Below are 15,092 nucleotides of genomic sequence, written 5' to 3'. Positions count from 1 at the left end.
GCTTAATTCGGAGGTATCATTGAAGGAGGAATCGTCTCCTTGAAAAGTAAGGGAGGAACGATCCACTGTAACGGAAGAGTTGAAGCCTGCGTTGCAGTTTTGATTAATAGAATCCGGAATAATATTAACATCCTGGATGTTAAATAGGCCAGGAGACATACTTAGCCTTTCATTGACTCTTTGAAGTCCCTCAATCTCATTCTCAAGGTTGATACAGTCGGGTAATATGGTGGTGCTCAATCTGTGTTCTGTTTCAGCAAGATACAGACCGCAAATTTCACACTGTGTCAGTCAGCCACAGACCCTACCATTGAAGGATCTGAGATTGTGGGGGCCGATTGAATAGCTTAGCTGTAAGTTTTACTTTGCAGTTGGGGAAAAAGGTTGCAATTTTCCCCTGTTCCTGAGTTCAAGGAGTTTTACCATTTTGTCCCAAGTTAGCTGCCATATCCACAGCAAGCGTGTTTACACCCTCACTTCTCAGGTGGTAGCGTTTACTTTTGCCAGTCATATTTGCCTCATGATTTTATTTATTCATTTTATTTTTATAAGGATGTCTCCTGTGCGGTGTGAAATTCACAATAATCTGCACTTCGGACCCAAACTGAATCTCATCAAGCAGTACCAGTTCCCCCAGGAAACCATAGTATTTTGGCGATATGTACAGTCTCATGAACGGAGAGAAAGCTAGGTTTTCAAAACGCGTTCCTGCTTACGTGTAAAGGAAACGCCTCAAGAAAGTCTGAAACTCACTCATTTAAAAGGGTGCTGCTTACCCACCTTGGATGCCAGAGGACTACTGTAAGCCAATGGTACTTCAGTTGCTAGCGCTGTCCCTGTCTGCGGCCTGCAGACTGCTCAACTTTACTGCCACTTCGTGGTCCGCTTTGCGGAGCCCGCAGGTCTTCAGTAGTTGGAGGCGGTCCCTCCGATGAGCTGTTTCCGCTTACTCGCACACTGCAATCTTGTTCTCCTTCACTACGATATAGAAGCTGTAGGTGCTACAGACTGCTTTACTTTATGACCGCTATGTTAATATGTCATTACCAATTAATTGTAGTAGTACTACTGTCAGTTTTTTTCCACGCACTTTATACTGCATGCCCCAGCTTGCTTCTGCCACATATCCAAGCCCTGCTCTTATCCTAGCCCAGACAACAGATATTGCCAAATTCAGTCTGGTGCTTTCTACCCTCTAGCTCTTAAAGCAAGGCGTGTATATGCTGATCTGCTATCCTCCCAAATGCCTTTACCTACACTACTAGTGTTTCATCAGCAAGTCCTGTCAGAAGAGGTCACTGTTTCCAGGCTTAAGATGTTTTGTAAAATAATTACTTTTAGATGTCAAGAGACTCTACAGTTGAAATGATTCCCTGTTATTTATTATATGACTGTATTTGAACAAAATGGCATTCTATATTTCTCTGTCTGCAGGATCACCAGATTCCAACATATCCTTGGACCCCATAACAGAGGAACGTGCTGCGAGAACACTGTACCGTATTGAACTTCTGAGAAAGGTTCGCGAGCAAGTTCTGAAACATCCAAATCTGCATGAGCGTCTTAAACTCTGCCATCCAAGCCTGTATCTACCAGTCTGGTGGGAGTGTGGCAAGCATGACCAAGACCTGTTAGTTGGCACTGCTAAGCATGGCTTGAGCCGCACCGACCACTATATCATGAATGACCCTCAGTTATCATTTCTGGATGCTTATCAAAACTATTCACAGCATAAAAAAATAGGAACCCAGGGTGATGAACGTCTGTGTTGCCATTATCAGAGCAGCTCAAAATTGTATGGTTCCCCTGCCTGTATTCTGGAAAGGACGTGTGAGTCTATTGGGAATGAATCAATGCCGATTAAGATGGAGAACTCGAGCAACCCTATTGACATCGATAAGTGCAGCTCAGAAGACGTTGCCTGCAAACCATATAATTCTCAAATTCAAGATTACATGTCCAGTAATAACAATGACAATCTCTTATCTGGGTCTTTGATGTGTATGAGGTTTGAGAAAAAGACTAATTGCACTATACGTGATAAAAGCAATGACGAGCAAAGGCCACTTGATTCAGAACAGCAGAATTCTTCTGAGGTGGGGAATGATATGGCTGTTGATGTGTTGTATGAAATGGACAATGAACAAACACCTTACCACTGTGAAGCTGATTCAATGTTGGGGACGTGCTACTTAAGCAGCATGGATGCTGAGTGCAAGCAAATTGATAACCAGGAACAGCATGCACCATTTCCTATAACACAAATAAGCATTCACAGCTCGCCCAGTTCTGAATCTTTGCTACACGAGGGGACTGAATTAGAGAATGTAGATTTACTGAAAGAAAAGGATTTGTTTGAACCTTCCATACCTATTATTCCAAGTAAAGTGCCCTCAACTGATGTTTTTCTTGCATTATACCAAGATCAACATTTGGAGAAAAAACAAGTATTAAGTCAACACAATGATAAGTCATATAGAAAAACAAATGTCATGGAAGACTTAAAAGACTTTTCCGAACTTGTCCATCACAATGGTACCACTCCGCCTATCCATCTGGGGGAAGAGGAGTTTGATTCAAATGCTGAAAAAAACAGAGTCATCGATATGGAGCATCTGAATGATGGATTAATATGTGAAGATGAGCAAAAGGAAAATGGGGTTGATCCCACTTTGAAAACCACAGATCATTTGAAAGAGAACAGATCTGCACTCAAGTATACTCTGCAACGTAGATCTGGCTGTGTGCTTTCTGAGTTTTTAAAGAATGAGTCGATAGATGTGAAAAAGGAGTCCTTGGAAGACGTTCCTGAGACGGAATCTGGTGTGAACCATGATTCAGGCAATGGATCGATGCAGAAGGGTGGAAAAGTTCATTGTCAGTACAAGGAAGAGGTCAGGAATGGAGACGGTCAGTACCAAGGTAATTCAAAATGCAATTAATTTTCATTACAGTAAAAAGGGGAGTGACATTCTTGATAATGGACTTAATTGAAATGGTGGGCATTGTTGTGTATGTAGGAAAGTGAGTTAGCTTTGATTATCATGTTTACATATGGTTTAATTTCAGCTGAAATAGTGGTACTTACCTTGCTTTGTTCTTCTACTAATCATTCCTGTAGTCAAAGGGAACTGGCCTAAGAGGCATATTGCTAAACCACCATATTATTTTATCAAATGTTCTGAAATTGAAACCAGTGCAGGCTTTCAGTGAAACCCCTGACTTTGCTACTTTGGCCTGTTAGTATATCCTCATTCAGCAAAAGCCTCAGATTATCACCTGTGGTCCCAAGGTATGCTTCAAAGCAATAACACATTATCAGCCAGTCTGGTAAACTAATCGCTACTGTCACTGATGGTCTTAATAACACACCAACCCCCAAAGACAGTTCAAGGGTTTTTATTATTATGATGCAAACTGTATCTAAGGGTTTTTCATCTTGAAATAGCAAGTCCTTCCCTAAACAAAACGTCAGTAGTCCCCATGTTAGTTTCTTTGGCTTATTGACCCTACTACTGTAGAATTTCTGTCTTTATTTCGTGATTGGTTAAAGGCATATGCCTTACCTACTTAACTCCCCCAGGGACTTTCTCTGTGTATGTACTCTACTCCCCTGGTTAGAACTTATGGTTGGGAGTGGAATGCTTCCAGGCATCCAAGTCCCACTTATTCTTTTCTCTCTTGTGCCCTGATGTTCCTCATGACTCCTTCTGTCTCCAGCCGCCTTCCATTGCTCTCTCTCTGCTACTCTCTCCACTGTCCCTGCAATGTTTCTCTCACTTACCCACCTTGTGATCTTACTGTTTCCTGCTCACCCCTGCCTACTCTTCCTACAACTTCCCCTCTTTGATCTTCTACTTTCCCTGCTACTCTCTCAGGCTCCACACGACTATAGCTTTCTTCTCCTTCTGTTCCCCCCTCTTCCTTCTCCACATTACTCTTGTTTATACACTACAACTACTTCACGCCATCTCATCTGGCGCGCTCCTTCAATGCATTGCTTTTCTCCACATCTGTTACATATTCCATCTATTCCATCTAGCTCTGTTGCTTTGAAATTTTTTCAACAGTGGGCGGCGTAGTGGTCCCCGACCGTGGATCGTCTTGCTTGGCATCTGGTTGTCGGCTTCGGACGTGATATCAGGCGTGGTATAAATACCTTGTTACTACGCCCCACATCTCAGTTCATTTGTTCAGTGCGCCAACATGCTGCTTGAGAACACAGGCGAATCTTCGACTCTTTCGATGTTTTTGTGTCACAAATGTTTTCAAATTCCCGGACGTATGATGTCGGTCGCTCGGGTATCGGGCTTCAAGCAGTGTTCCGACTGTGCCACCTAGATGCCCATTACTGACTGTTAGGCAGAAACCTGTGCAGTTCCCTTAGGGAACACTGCAAAAGATTTAAGACTACAGGTGTTGGCAGTAAACCCACTTGGTAGCAGTCCGTACCACCCAGATTTACCTGGTAGCTGTGGCTGAGCAGTCAGACTTCCCTCAAGAAGAGTTAGGCAGTATGCAAAGTATACACAATAGGCACTCAGATACAATAATACAAGCAAACACTGACCAGAGCTTTGGTATCAAAGTATATAATTATTTATTTAAAAACACACAGTTTGAAACACTCCAGCACTCTTATTGTAAAATATTCTAAACACAGTTACTATTGTAATATATACACCCCTTTTTCCTTATCAGATAAGTCACAGTAAAACACCACTTATTTTCATACAGAGGTGAGCGCTTAACTAGATGGCACTCCAATAAGTTTGTGAGAAAGGGAGGGAAAAAGACAGAATATGGAAAGGTACACCACTCTAAGATTCAGGAACATTATTAGCAAGGCAGAAGAGCAAAAGTCACTGGTGAGCCAAAGTCCAAAGGCTGGGCCCACTCTTAGAGAGAGCAGAGCACAAATGCGCCCAAGATCACACAGTTACACTAGGCTTAGAAAGTCTTGCAGAGGGTTCGGAAAGAGTTTAGAGAGGCTTAGGAAAGTTTAGCCAGGGTGTCCCAGGCTAACCCAGGTTCGAAAGCCGGGGGCTAAATCTACCCCGTACAGTCGGTAGCAAGGGAAGCCAGGCGGGACACGGTACCTTAAGTGGGAAGGATCCTCCAGCGGTGGCAGTTGTTCCTGGTAGTGGGTGCAAGTTGCGTCGTCGTCCAGGGGAAGAGAAGATCTCGACTTGGAGGAAAGATGAAGGTCGTTCCACTACCAGGGCAGAAACCAGCCGCAGAGTTTTCCGGTTGAAGGTGGTACCTTTGTTTCGCGGTCGTGGTAAAACGTGGTATCCCGGTTGCTGGGGTGCTTGGCACGGGCAAGGTGGCCACATGGTACGTCGGGAAGGCGAAAAGACGGTGAAACTGGTTATCCCCACCAGTCAAAGGAAGAAGACTCTCCGGCGGGAGATCTCCTCTGTCGTTGGGAAAAGTGGTGAGGCAGTCCAGCAGGGCTCCACCGGTGGTGGTGTCGTGGTAGGTTGGCTCAGCTTCTCCCTCGTCGGATTCTTAGGTCCTGTGGCGACTTCTGAAGTTCCAGTCCCCAAAGCCCTGCTTTTATGCAGCAAACCCCCATTCACTCAGCCTAGCTGTCACTCAAACATGCTAAGTGATGAGCCGGCCGGCTCACCACTTGGGCCAATCAGGATGGAGTGCGACTTGAGTTGCCTAGGCAACTCAGTCCAGGGTGCCTAAATTTCCCTCCACCCCTCCTAAGTACCCCAGACAGAGTGGCTCCACTGTGGAGGGCTTCTGTGGAGAAGCCCGCCAAAAAGTGGAACAAAGGGCTCGACTTGGGTTGGAGTCACAGAAGAGAACACAAACGCCATTTTAGAATCAAGTTTTGGCAAAAAATACCAACCGGAGAATTAATATTAATTAAATAAACCGGCGGTATGTTCGAGGCTAGCATAAATAATTAAATAAAGATAGTAGCCTAAAACAATGGGAAATCCCATAGGAAAATATTTGCGGTTGAATATAAAAAGTAGTATCCACTGCCACCAGCCAAGACTCGATCAGGGGGGACGGAGACGTGCCCCTTCGACTAACAGACCCCAGGGCAATTGAATTGCCCCAGCCAGTACGTCCACAATATGATGGTTTGTACTGGTTCTGTTCAGAATTTAAGACTAATAAAGTCAATGGTGACTTTAGATGCCCTGGGAGACAGTAGTCAGTCCCAGGGTATGGAGTCTATACTGGGGGGTCACTATGACACCCCTGTGTTACTTCACGGAGGGTGCTGTGTAACACACATCACAAAAACACATGAAGCCCTATGGAGTAAAAGACCCCATAGCCCATTAAACACATCTAGATTCAAAGAAACACACTTAAATCATGCCCAAGAGTGAGGGTAAAAGAGTCTCACTCTTGGCAGGAGAAAAAAATAAACCCCAAAAATCCAGCAAAGCTGCTGGGGGACTCACTAGGTTAGGAAATCCAGCCTAAACAGAGAATTCTCCCTAGCACTGACCCACATGAGTTGTGCCTCTGGTGCCTCGGCACGGGTCGTGGGACAGATGGCTGTCCACCATGCGCCAAAATGCAGCCCAAATCCTTTTGCGATCGAGCAACTAGGCCGAAACCGATGGGCACATCCCAGAAAAAGCACAAAGGCGGAAGATTAAACGTTCCTACTCGAGGAGCCATTCTTCCTCGTCCCGAAAGAAGAAAAGGCATCGCCGCCACCATCGGGACACCGATTCGGCGACGGAAAAAGGTAAGCCGTCGGCGGGGCCTACCACCCACCAAGAGTGGGAGGATTTTAAGTCCTCTATGCTTGACATGTTCAAAAAGCATGCAGGATTTGGCATGGTTTACCCCCCGCGCAGCGGTCTTTGGAGACAACAGCAGCGCTCAGCATTTCCGACCCCTCTCGTGCCCCGGTACCAACAAAGTCAGCGCGATAAACCTTTTGACACTGAAAGAGGTCCAATGCAAGCCGGATCAAGCCTGTGCATCCAAGGATGTCGCCGCTGCAGCATCTTGACACCGATCGACACTGACATCCACCATATTGGCGCTGAAAGACAAACAGCCAACGGCTGTCGGGAAAAGCTTTACACTGCAACCCCCGTCTGAATTTTTAGATACCATGGCAGGTTTCTTTAGCGCTTATGACCAGGGGGATGTTGACCCCATTTACTTGGGTACTGTTAGGCTCACCTGGTATCCACAGGGACGCCACCCAGCCCTGGTTGAATGATTTGCACACTCAAACCCTCTCCCTGTCCCTTGGTAAGCCCTCTGGTTAAAGATGGGTCTGCGATATAGGAGAGCTGGATTCAATACCAGATTGTCTTTGTTTTCCCACCTCCCTTTGCCTCAACTCCTTCCTCCCCCTTGGGCCCTCTCCTCACCTTAATATTGTAAAAGGTGGATTCTCCATCCTGATCCTCGTGGGAGGGGCGCGTAGATGTGGGGGGCGAGCGGCGACCAAGTTACTTCACTGGTGCAAGCCCCCCTTTGGGAATCCAGGCCTGCTGAGACTCAGTCGGTTTGCTGCTTTACAGTCTTTATATGCAGTTCATATGTTCCTCTTAGTTCGAATAATAATGTTTTTCTTCTTTCCTTTTAGGTATGGAAAGGTATTTTGGTGTTGTCATGAATTTGAAGATGAGCATGGGCCGGTAGGCGAAAGCGCGGTATGCGCGATTCTGTCCGGTGAGTAATGCGCGCTGCGCTGTCTCGCCTTTTATAGTCTATGACAAGACTGGAGGCGAGCATTATGCTTCATCTTCATTTATTTCTACTCTTCAGCAGTTCAACAAAACACATATAAACCATGAAAAGTGTAAAACAAACCTTTTTTTTTTTTAAAACTACAACATCCCTGAGTCTCTGTAGTCCATGCCCTTTCCACCAGTCACAACCCACTTCCTGTGCTTGGGCTCCTCCTCTTCTTTTACTGCTCTTCAAGCAGATAAGTACAATTTCTTCCCTCTCCGCATGTCAGTGAATGTATTGACTGGGTTTGAGTGGGAGACTAATATTAAGGCTAGTCAAGGCACGCTATGTGTGTGAAAGAGATGAGGCGCTTATACAGCGTGTAAAAAAAAAAAAATAAATGTGTATATACATAGTAATTGTTATGTTATGCGCGTAGTTTTATTGAACAAGCGACACGTTAGCATAGAAGTTTAGGCGCGCGTAACGGCGCGAGGATTACGCGGGAGAATCCCCGAAGTTTCTCTCAGGCAGGAGTTTGTTCGCGAGGCGGGCGGCCCCGTGTCGTAATATCGGCACGCCTGGGGTTCAGCCAGCCTCGCGAACCACACAGCACAGGCCGCGCCGGCATCCGAGAGCCGGCCCCCACCCTGGCGTAGGCGGAGCCGGCTTCCGCGAGGCACGTAGTGCGGCCAGAGTGCTCCCCAGGCAGCAGCCCTCACCCGCGGGTGGGCGGAGCTATAGCGAGCCGAGTGGAGAACACAACGCTCTTAAGCGTTATCCCCCACCCGTGGGTGGGAGGAGCTAGTCGCGTTTCAAGACGCCGCATTCATGCGCCTTTATCTGCAGGGCACACCGGCAACAGTACGCTCGTGCGAGCAGGACGTTATTATTGATCTCAATTAAGAGACCTTCTCATAATACAGCGGTGATCACGATCGCGAGCGCCGTGTTTCCGAGGGAGCACATAGAGGGACAGCAGTCCACGTGATAAGGAGCTGCAGAGGCCAGGAGTCTACAGGGCTCTTACACTGCTAGTTAGCAGAGGATTGGCGCTGCAGAGAAGAGGGCTTCACAGGAGCTCAAAGTGATTACTTTTAAGGTGCAGCCACTGAAAAAAAAAAAAAAAAGAGTGCAAAGAAGTAAAACGACTTTACTGACTCTGAATCATCAAGAAGGGGCAGTGGGCGTGCTAAGACACCTGGCTCAGGTATTTTAGGCACAAGCACACCAGAAATGTCAGAATTTGAGTGGAGCGAGGAGGAGCAGTCTCAGGACCTCGCTGCCAGCTTTAAGAAAGTGCTGGGAAGCTCCCTTATTGATGCAGTGGCAGAGGGCGTCAGACCCCTACAGGAGAGGCTGGAGACGCTGGAGGCTATGCTTTCACAGCCTAGTAGCAGCACCAAAGACTGGAAGCGCACGCCCACAGATCCCTTGAAAGAGGGACACAAGGGGAGTATACTAGCCCTCAAGAGGAAATCCTCTGACGACCCCCGGGGCTCTTTGGAAGGGGCAGCAGATAAGGCCCCAGAGGTGCCTGACGCGTTTGCGAAGCTGAAAGAGGCGTATCTGCAACGGCAGGCGGTGCCACACCTCATGACCCCCGCTCCAGGGGATGAAAATATAGGAGAAGACCCTAGCTCGGAAGATGAGAAGGTTGACGATCAGGCCTCGCAAGAAGACGAGGAGGCCGAGGAAGAAGACTGGGCGAAACCCAGTGGGGGCAAGAGAGCTTGAAAGGAGAAGCACCTCCTGGAGCCGCAGGAGGATATGTTTGACCCAGATAGCATACGGAATCCGAGGTCCACCGAGTGGCAACCGTCCCCCCGAGTAGCACAATATATGGCGGCAAGATTACGCAAGCCTCTAGACAAGGAGGTGAGACGACGACTGCGGGCAGAGTGCCCGCGCCCAGATCTGCCGGGTAAAGTAGCGGAAGCCCCCGAGCTCTATCCGAAGATGCTGACATTCGTGTCAAAAACAAGTAAAGATCCACGCAAGGGTATTGATAGGTCCTGGAAAAGCTGCCAGGAAAAAGTATTAGACTTAGCAGGCCCTCTCGCAAAAATCATGGACCTGGCGGAGAGGGCAAGGGACACAGGGGAAGAAGTTGACCCTGAAGCTCTCGCGGGATGGGCGCAGAGAGCAGTCTGTCTTCTTGGGAATGCAAATTGTGCCATTGCTTCGGAGAGAAGGAAGGGCCTCTTACTCAAAATAGATTCAAAGCTCAGTGATCTCTCATCGTATGAAGCGGGAGAAGGAGCACAGGGCCTCCTGTTTGGGGAGACTTTTGGGAAGGAGATGGGCCGATTCGTCGGGACATACGCTTCTCTCGAGAAGGCCCAAGCATCGATCCGCAAAATATTCCCGAGTAGTTTTTGGAGGGACCGGCTGCTCCAGAGGTCGTGCAGCCCGTCGCAATCAAGGAGGGAGAAGGCCTCAGAACCCCAGAGCACAATACTGGGAGAACAAGAGCCAGGATACATTCTTCCCGTCCAGAGGGAGATTCCCGAGAGGCCGCAGGTCCAGAGGATCAGGACGAGGTCAAGGGTTTACACCAGTTGAGAGCGGTTCAGTATCCTCCTGTAGGTGGGAGGACGCGCATGTTTTTAGAGAGTTGGCGCAAGCTTTCAGGCGATTCCTGGATATTGCAGACCGTCAGAGGTCTGCGACTAGATTTCATAGAGACTCCAGTTCAGCGGAACAGGCCTCAGAGTCAGAGACTAGCGCATGCGGAACAAGCACTCCTAGACAGCGAGATAGCGCAATTAGTTCACAAGCAAGCAATAGAGAGATGCGAGACGACACCCAAGTTTGTGAGCAATATGTTCCTGGTGCACAGGAAAGAAAAGGTGCGTCCGGTTATAAATCTCAAAGAGCTGAATGGATGGATCATATTTCGCCACTTCAAGATGGAGGGCATACATTAGCTCAGGGACTCCCTAAGAGAAGCAGACTGGCTGACGCGCCTAGATCTGAAGGACGCGTATCTCACAGTCCCTGTACTCGAGGAGTTCAGACCATACCTAGCTTTCCGCTGGCACGGACAGTTCTGGCAATTCAAGACAATGCCATTCGGACTTGCTTCGGCTTCCTGGGCATTTACGAAGCTGATGAAACCAGTAGCGGCAGCGATCAGAGAGAAGGGCTTCAGACTGATCATCTATCTGGACGACCTTTTACTCCTAGCAGAAGATCGAGAGGTGCTGGTATACCAAACGAGATGGGTAGAAGACCTTCTAGTCTCACTAGGATTTCTGGTGAACACAGAGAAATCGGATACCATACCAGCTCAGAGGTTAGACTTTCTGGGGTTTGTACGAGACACAAAGAAAGCGACCCTGGAGCTCCCAGCTCGAAAGCTGAAAGACATAAAGAGGGAGATCAGATTATGCCTAGAGAAACAACTAATATCCCTCAGGACATTGGCAAGGATAGTTGGGCTATTAGCAGCATCTATTCAGGCCATATTCCCAGGGCCCCTGCACTACCGGGCACTACAGAGGTTGAAGATAAAACATCTACAACAGGGTCTGAAGTATCACCAACAGGTACCTCTAGATCAAGACTCCATTACAGAACTAGAGTGGTGGTTAAAGAATATGGACGCCTGGAATGGGCGAGCCATATTCGGAGACAAGCCGGATCTGATAATAGAATCAGACGCCAGCCGGAAGGGCTGGGGAGCCAGATGTGGGACCCTACAGTCCGGGGGCAAATGGAGCGAAGAGGAGCTCCGTCTTCACATAAACTGCCTGGAGCTCCTGGCAGGATCTTTCGCGATCAAGGCCTTCACAAGAGGAAGAGTGAAATCTTGTGTGCTGCTGAAGATGGACAACATTTCAGCAGTAAGGTACATAAACCACCTAGGCGGCATGAGGTCCAAGATGCTAGCGGAGCTAGCGAAGGACTTCTGGCATTTTTGCCTACAGTCAGAGACGTCAGTGACAGCAGAGTACCTGCCAGGCTCACTGAATGTAGTAGCAGACTGGAACTCTCGTTACCTGACAGACTCCAGCGATTGGAGACTGGAGCCAGCAGTGTTTCAGAGGCTGGACAGGAGATGGGGACCACTACGTATGGACCTTTTCGCCTCTCGGCTCAACGCTCAGACGAGCCTCTATTACAGCTGGAGGCTGGATCCGGAAGCTCAAGGAACAGACGCTTTCCTGCAGGAGTGGGCAGGAGGTCCGCATTATGCTTTCCCCCCCTTCGCGATGTTGAGCAGAGTTCTAGCGAAGTGTCGGAGGGAGAGACGGAACTGGTGTTGGTTGCACCATTGTGGAAGTCACAAGTGTGGTTTCCAACGCTAATGGAGCTAGTAGCGGACGTACCCAGAGTCCTCCCCGAAGGAGAGCGATTGATCACGGACCCAGCTGGGTTGTGTCATCCTCTGAGAGTGAGAGGGACACTCCCGCTAGTCGCGTGCAGGATATCAGGAGACGCTGGGCCCTGCCAGGAATTTCGGCGCAGGCAGCTCAGCTTATCGCAGAATCCTGGGCTCCTTCCACTAGGAGGAGCTACGACGCAGCTTGGGCAAAATGGACAAGCTGGTGCAAGAACAGAGGTGTTCATCCCGTTTCAGCATCTGTAGTGGAAATTCTGAATTTCCTAGCAAACTTATTGCAGAACGGAAGAGCTTTCCGTACGATAGGAGTATACAGATCAGCTATATCGGTGGGACATATGCCAATAGAAGGAGTACCAGCAGGAGAGCATCCCGCGGTAGTGAGGCTCGTCAGAGGAGCGAAATTCAGAGTGCCACCAGTGCCCAGATATAATACAACATGGGACGTGGCAACAGTATTACGATTATTATCAGATTGGGCAACAGATAAATACCTTTCTCTTAAACAGCTATCAGGTAAGCTAGCTATGCTATTATGTCTGATTTCATGCAAACGAGTGCCAGACGTTAAAGCTCTAGAGATTAACAGGCGATCCTTCGGACCGGAAGAAGTCACATTCTCCATAGTCAGGAGAACTAAGATGGGCACCTCCACAGTGCATTATCCTTATTTTCCGAACAATTCGAAATGGTGCGTAGCATGATGTATTAAAGAATACGAGAACAGAACAGCAGAGAATAGAGCAGCTAATACTACCCAGTTGTTAATAGCGCGCAGGAAACCCTATCACACAGTGGCATCAGCTACAATAGCTAGATGGGTTAAAGAGGTCATGCATGCAGCTGGTGTGAGTGTGGACACGTATGGAGCTCATTCAGTGAGAGGTGTAATGGCATCGTCAGCCGCGAGAGCGGGAGTGCCCTTGAGTGAAATAATGCTAGCAGCAGACTGGTCAAGCGATCGTACATTTAAAGAGTTTTACTTTAAGCCAACAGAGAGTCTGGCTAGTACAGTGTTAGGGAAGCTTTGAACAAGCATAATGCTCGCCTCCAGTCTTGTCATGGAATGTAGATTACCCCTGCTATCTGTGCAGGGAGTATTAATTCTATTAAAGACTAAGGAGGCGAGCATTAAATTCCCACCCGAGTAATGTACTATATAAAATGTCAATGCATTATATGAGTGAGTACACTACATACGCACCACCCTAAGATTTCCTATTATGTTTTCATAGGGGAAGATCAGAAGAATAGCTGAAGACAGTGTCGTAGCCGAGAGTAACAGGAGACCGGGAGTGCACTGGCAGTTGAGTTTAAAGTTCAGAAGAGCCTTCGCACCATTGGCGAGGATCAGTTAATGGACTTGAGCGACTATCAGAGCGAGTAAAAACAGAGGAGGAGCCCAACCACAGGAAGTGGGTTGTGACTGGTGGAAAGGGCATGGACTACAGAGACTCAGGGATGTTGTAGTTTAAAAAAAAAAAAAAAAAAAAAAAAGAAAAGTTTGTTTTACACTTTTCATGGTTTATATGTGTTTTGTTGAACTGCTGAAGAGTAGAAATAAATGAAGATGAAGCATAATGCTCGCCTCCTTAGTCTTTAATTGAATTAATACTCCCTGCACAGATAGCAGGGGTAATCTACATTGCTAACCTGTGTCTTTTTTCTCCTTGCAGGTGGCAATGTTCCTCGCCGAGCGCTGTAATGTTCGAGCAATGATACTGACCAGGAGATGACTACCCAGGTAAGAATTGTGTGGCTTTCTTCATTCGGTGGAGACGTGAGTAAACGCTTACTAATGCTGTCTTTCTTTCTCCTCTTTCCAGGTTATGGTATTCCAGGATGCATGCGGTGCCGGATGATGGAGTTCGTACCTTCAGGTGAGTGGAACTGAAGTCAGCGATGGATTGAAGACAGGATACTGTTCCAGGTAAGTTTTGTATTGTTCTTTCTCTCTCTGCAGGTCCTTGGTTTCAGGTAAACTGGCATCAAAGAACTGGACAGGGTGAGCGTTACGCTGCCCACAGCAGAATAACGCAAAGCATGTTCTGCTGTTTAGGTGTGGTTTAAATAGTCTCAGGTAAAGTAGTCCAGATAAAAGAGTCCCAGGCCTGCCACACCCAAAGTGGTCCAGGTAAAGTAGTCCCAGGCCTGCCACACCCAAAAGACTAGACTGCATAGCTCAGTTCCTTGTAACTGAGCTATATGTGTGCCTCCATGTTGGCTGAACCCCCCCCCCTAGTTAAATAGTCCCAAGTAAATAGTCCCATTCTAATGTTGGTCTTCATGATGGTTATGAGCCTGGCGCCAGGACTGACTCCAAGAGTGTCTTGGGTGAGGTTTTAAGGCCTTTGACCTGGCCCTAACTGGAAGGCTGACTTGCCAGTGAGGGCCAGGGGCAAGGGTCATGACAGGTACAGCAGGTGTTGATTATTTTGAAGACCACAGTCAGCTTTTACAGCTATCTTAAGGCCTCCATGACTCCAGTGGTCTGGACACCTCTCCAGACTTGGAATTTCAACAATCCCAGCCCTATACTCATAACTTATAATTCAGGGCTTTTAGGCAGAATCCTTTGCAGTGCCCTTAGGGACCACTACACACAATTAAGACTACAGGAGACAATACAAGTTTTATCTTTGGTACAAACCTGTACTACTATGTTAAAGTAGTAGCAGTAGCGGAGCAGCCGGGCCTATCTCAAGAGTATATGAGCGGTAGAAGAGATTACACAAAGGGACCACAATTACTGTGACTCAAGCAAACACTGACTCAAGGTTTCAGGTAGAAAAATATAAGTACATTTATTTTTGAACCATTCGTTATCAACACAACACTTCTATTAAATTTAACACCACACGTTAAATACACTACAACTGACCAATTCACTTTGTACGGTATGAATCAAGGTAAGTACCCTGTGTTTGAGAGAACCAGTATTATGGAACAATACACGTTACTGTGAAAACGATTGCGATCACTTTTTGACAGTTCGGCCTACTAAATAAATGCGTATCTGCGGCAAGAAATGCTACCGGGGCAAAAACACACTTAGCACCAGAGATACCCA

At 47.4% G+C, this 15,092-nt stretch overlaps 1 protein-coding gene across 4 annotated transcripts in view; it reads left to right on the top strand.

Moving 5' to 3' along the window:
* The window catches only part of CHD6 (chromodomain helicase DNA binding protein 6), a 2,307,824-nt gene that overhangs the window by 1,827,738 nt on the left and 464,994 nt on the right, over window positions 1-15,092 (top strand). For all 4 annotated transcript variants that reach the window (XM_069652122.1, XM_069652123.1, XM_069652121.1 and 1 more), the window contains exon 30: window positions 1,435-2,922. In XM_069652122.1, the coding sequence (XP_069508223.1) occupies window positions 1,435-2,922 (1,488 nt within the window). The remainder of the gene's footprint in view (window positions 1-1,434; window positions 2,923-15,092) is intronic.

This window comes from Ambystoma mexicanum, chromosome 3p, assembly GCF_040938575.1.
Source record: "Ambystoma mexicanum isolate Mex_15411 chromosome 3p, UKY_AmexF1_1, whole genome shotgun sequence".
In the NCBI taxonomy this organism is placed as follows: domain Eukaryota; kingdom Metazoa; phylum Chordata; class Amphibia; order Caudata; family Ambystomatidae; genus Ambystoma; species Ambystoma mexicanum.
Note: the sequence above shows the minus strand (reverse complement) of the source record. Positions and strands in the feature narration are given on the sequence as shown.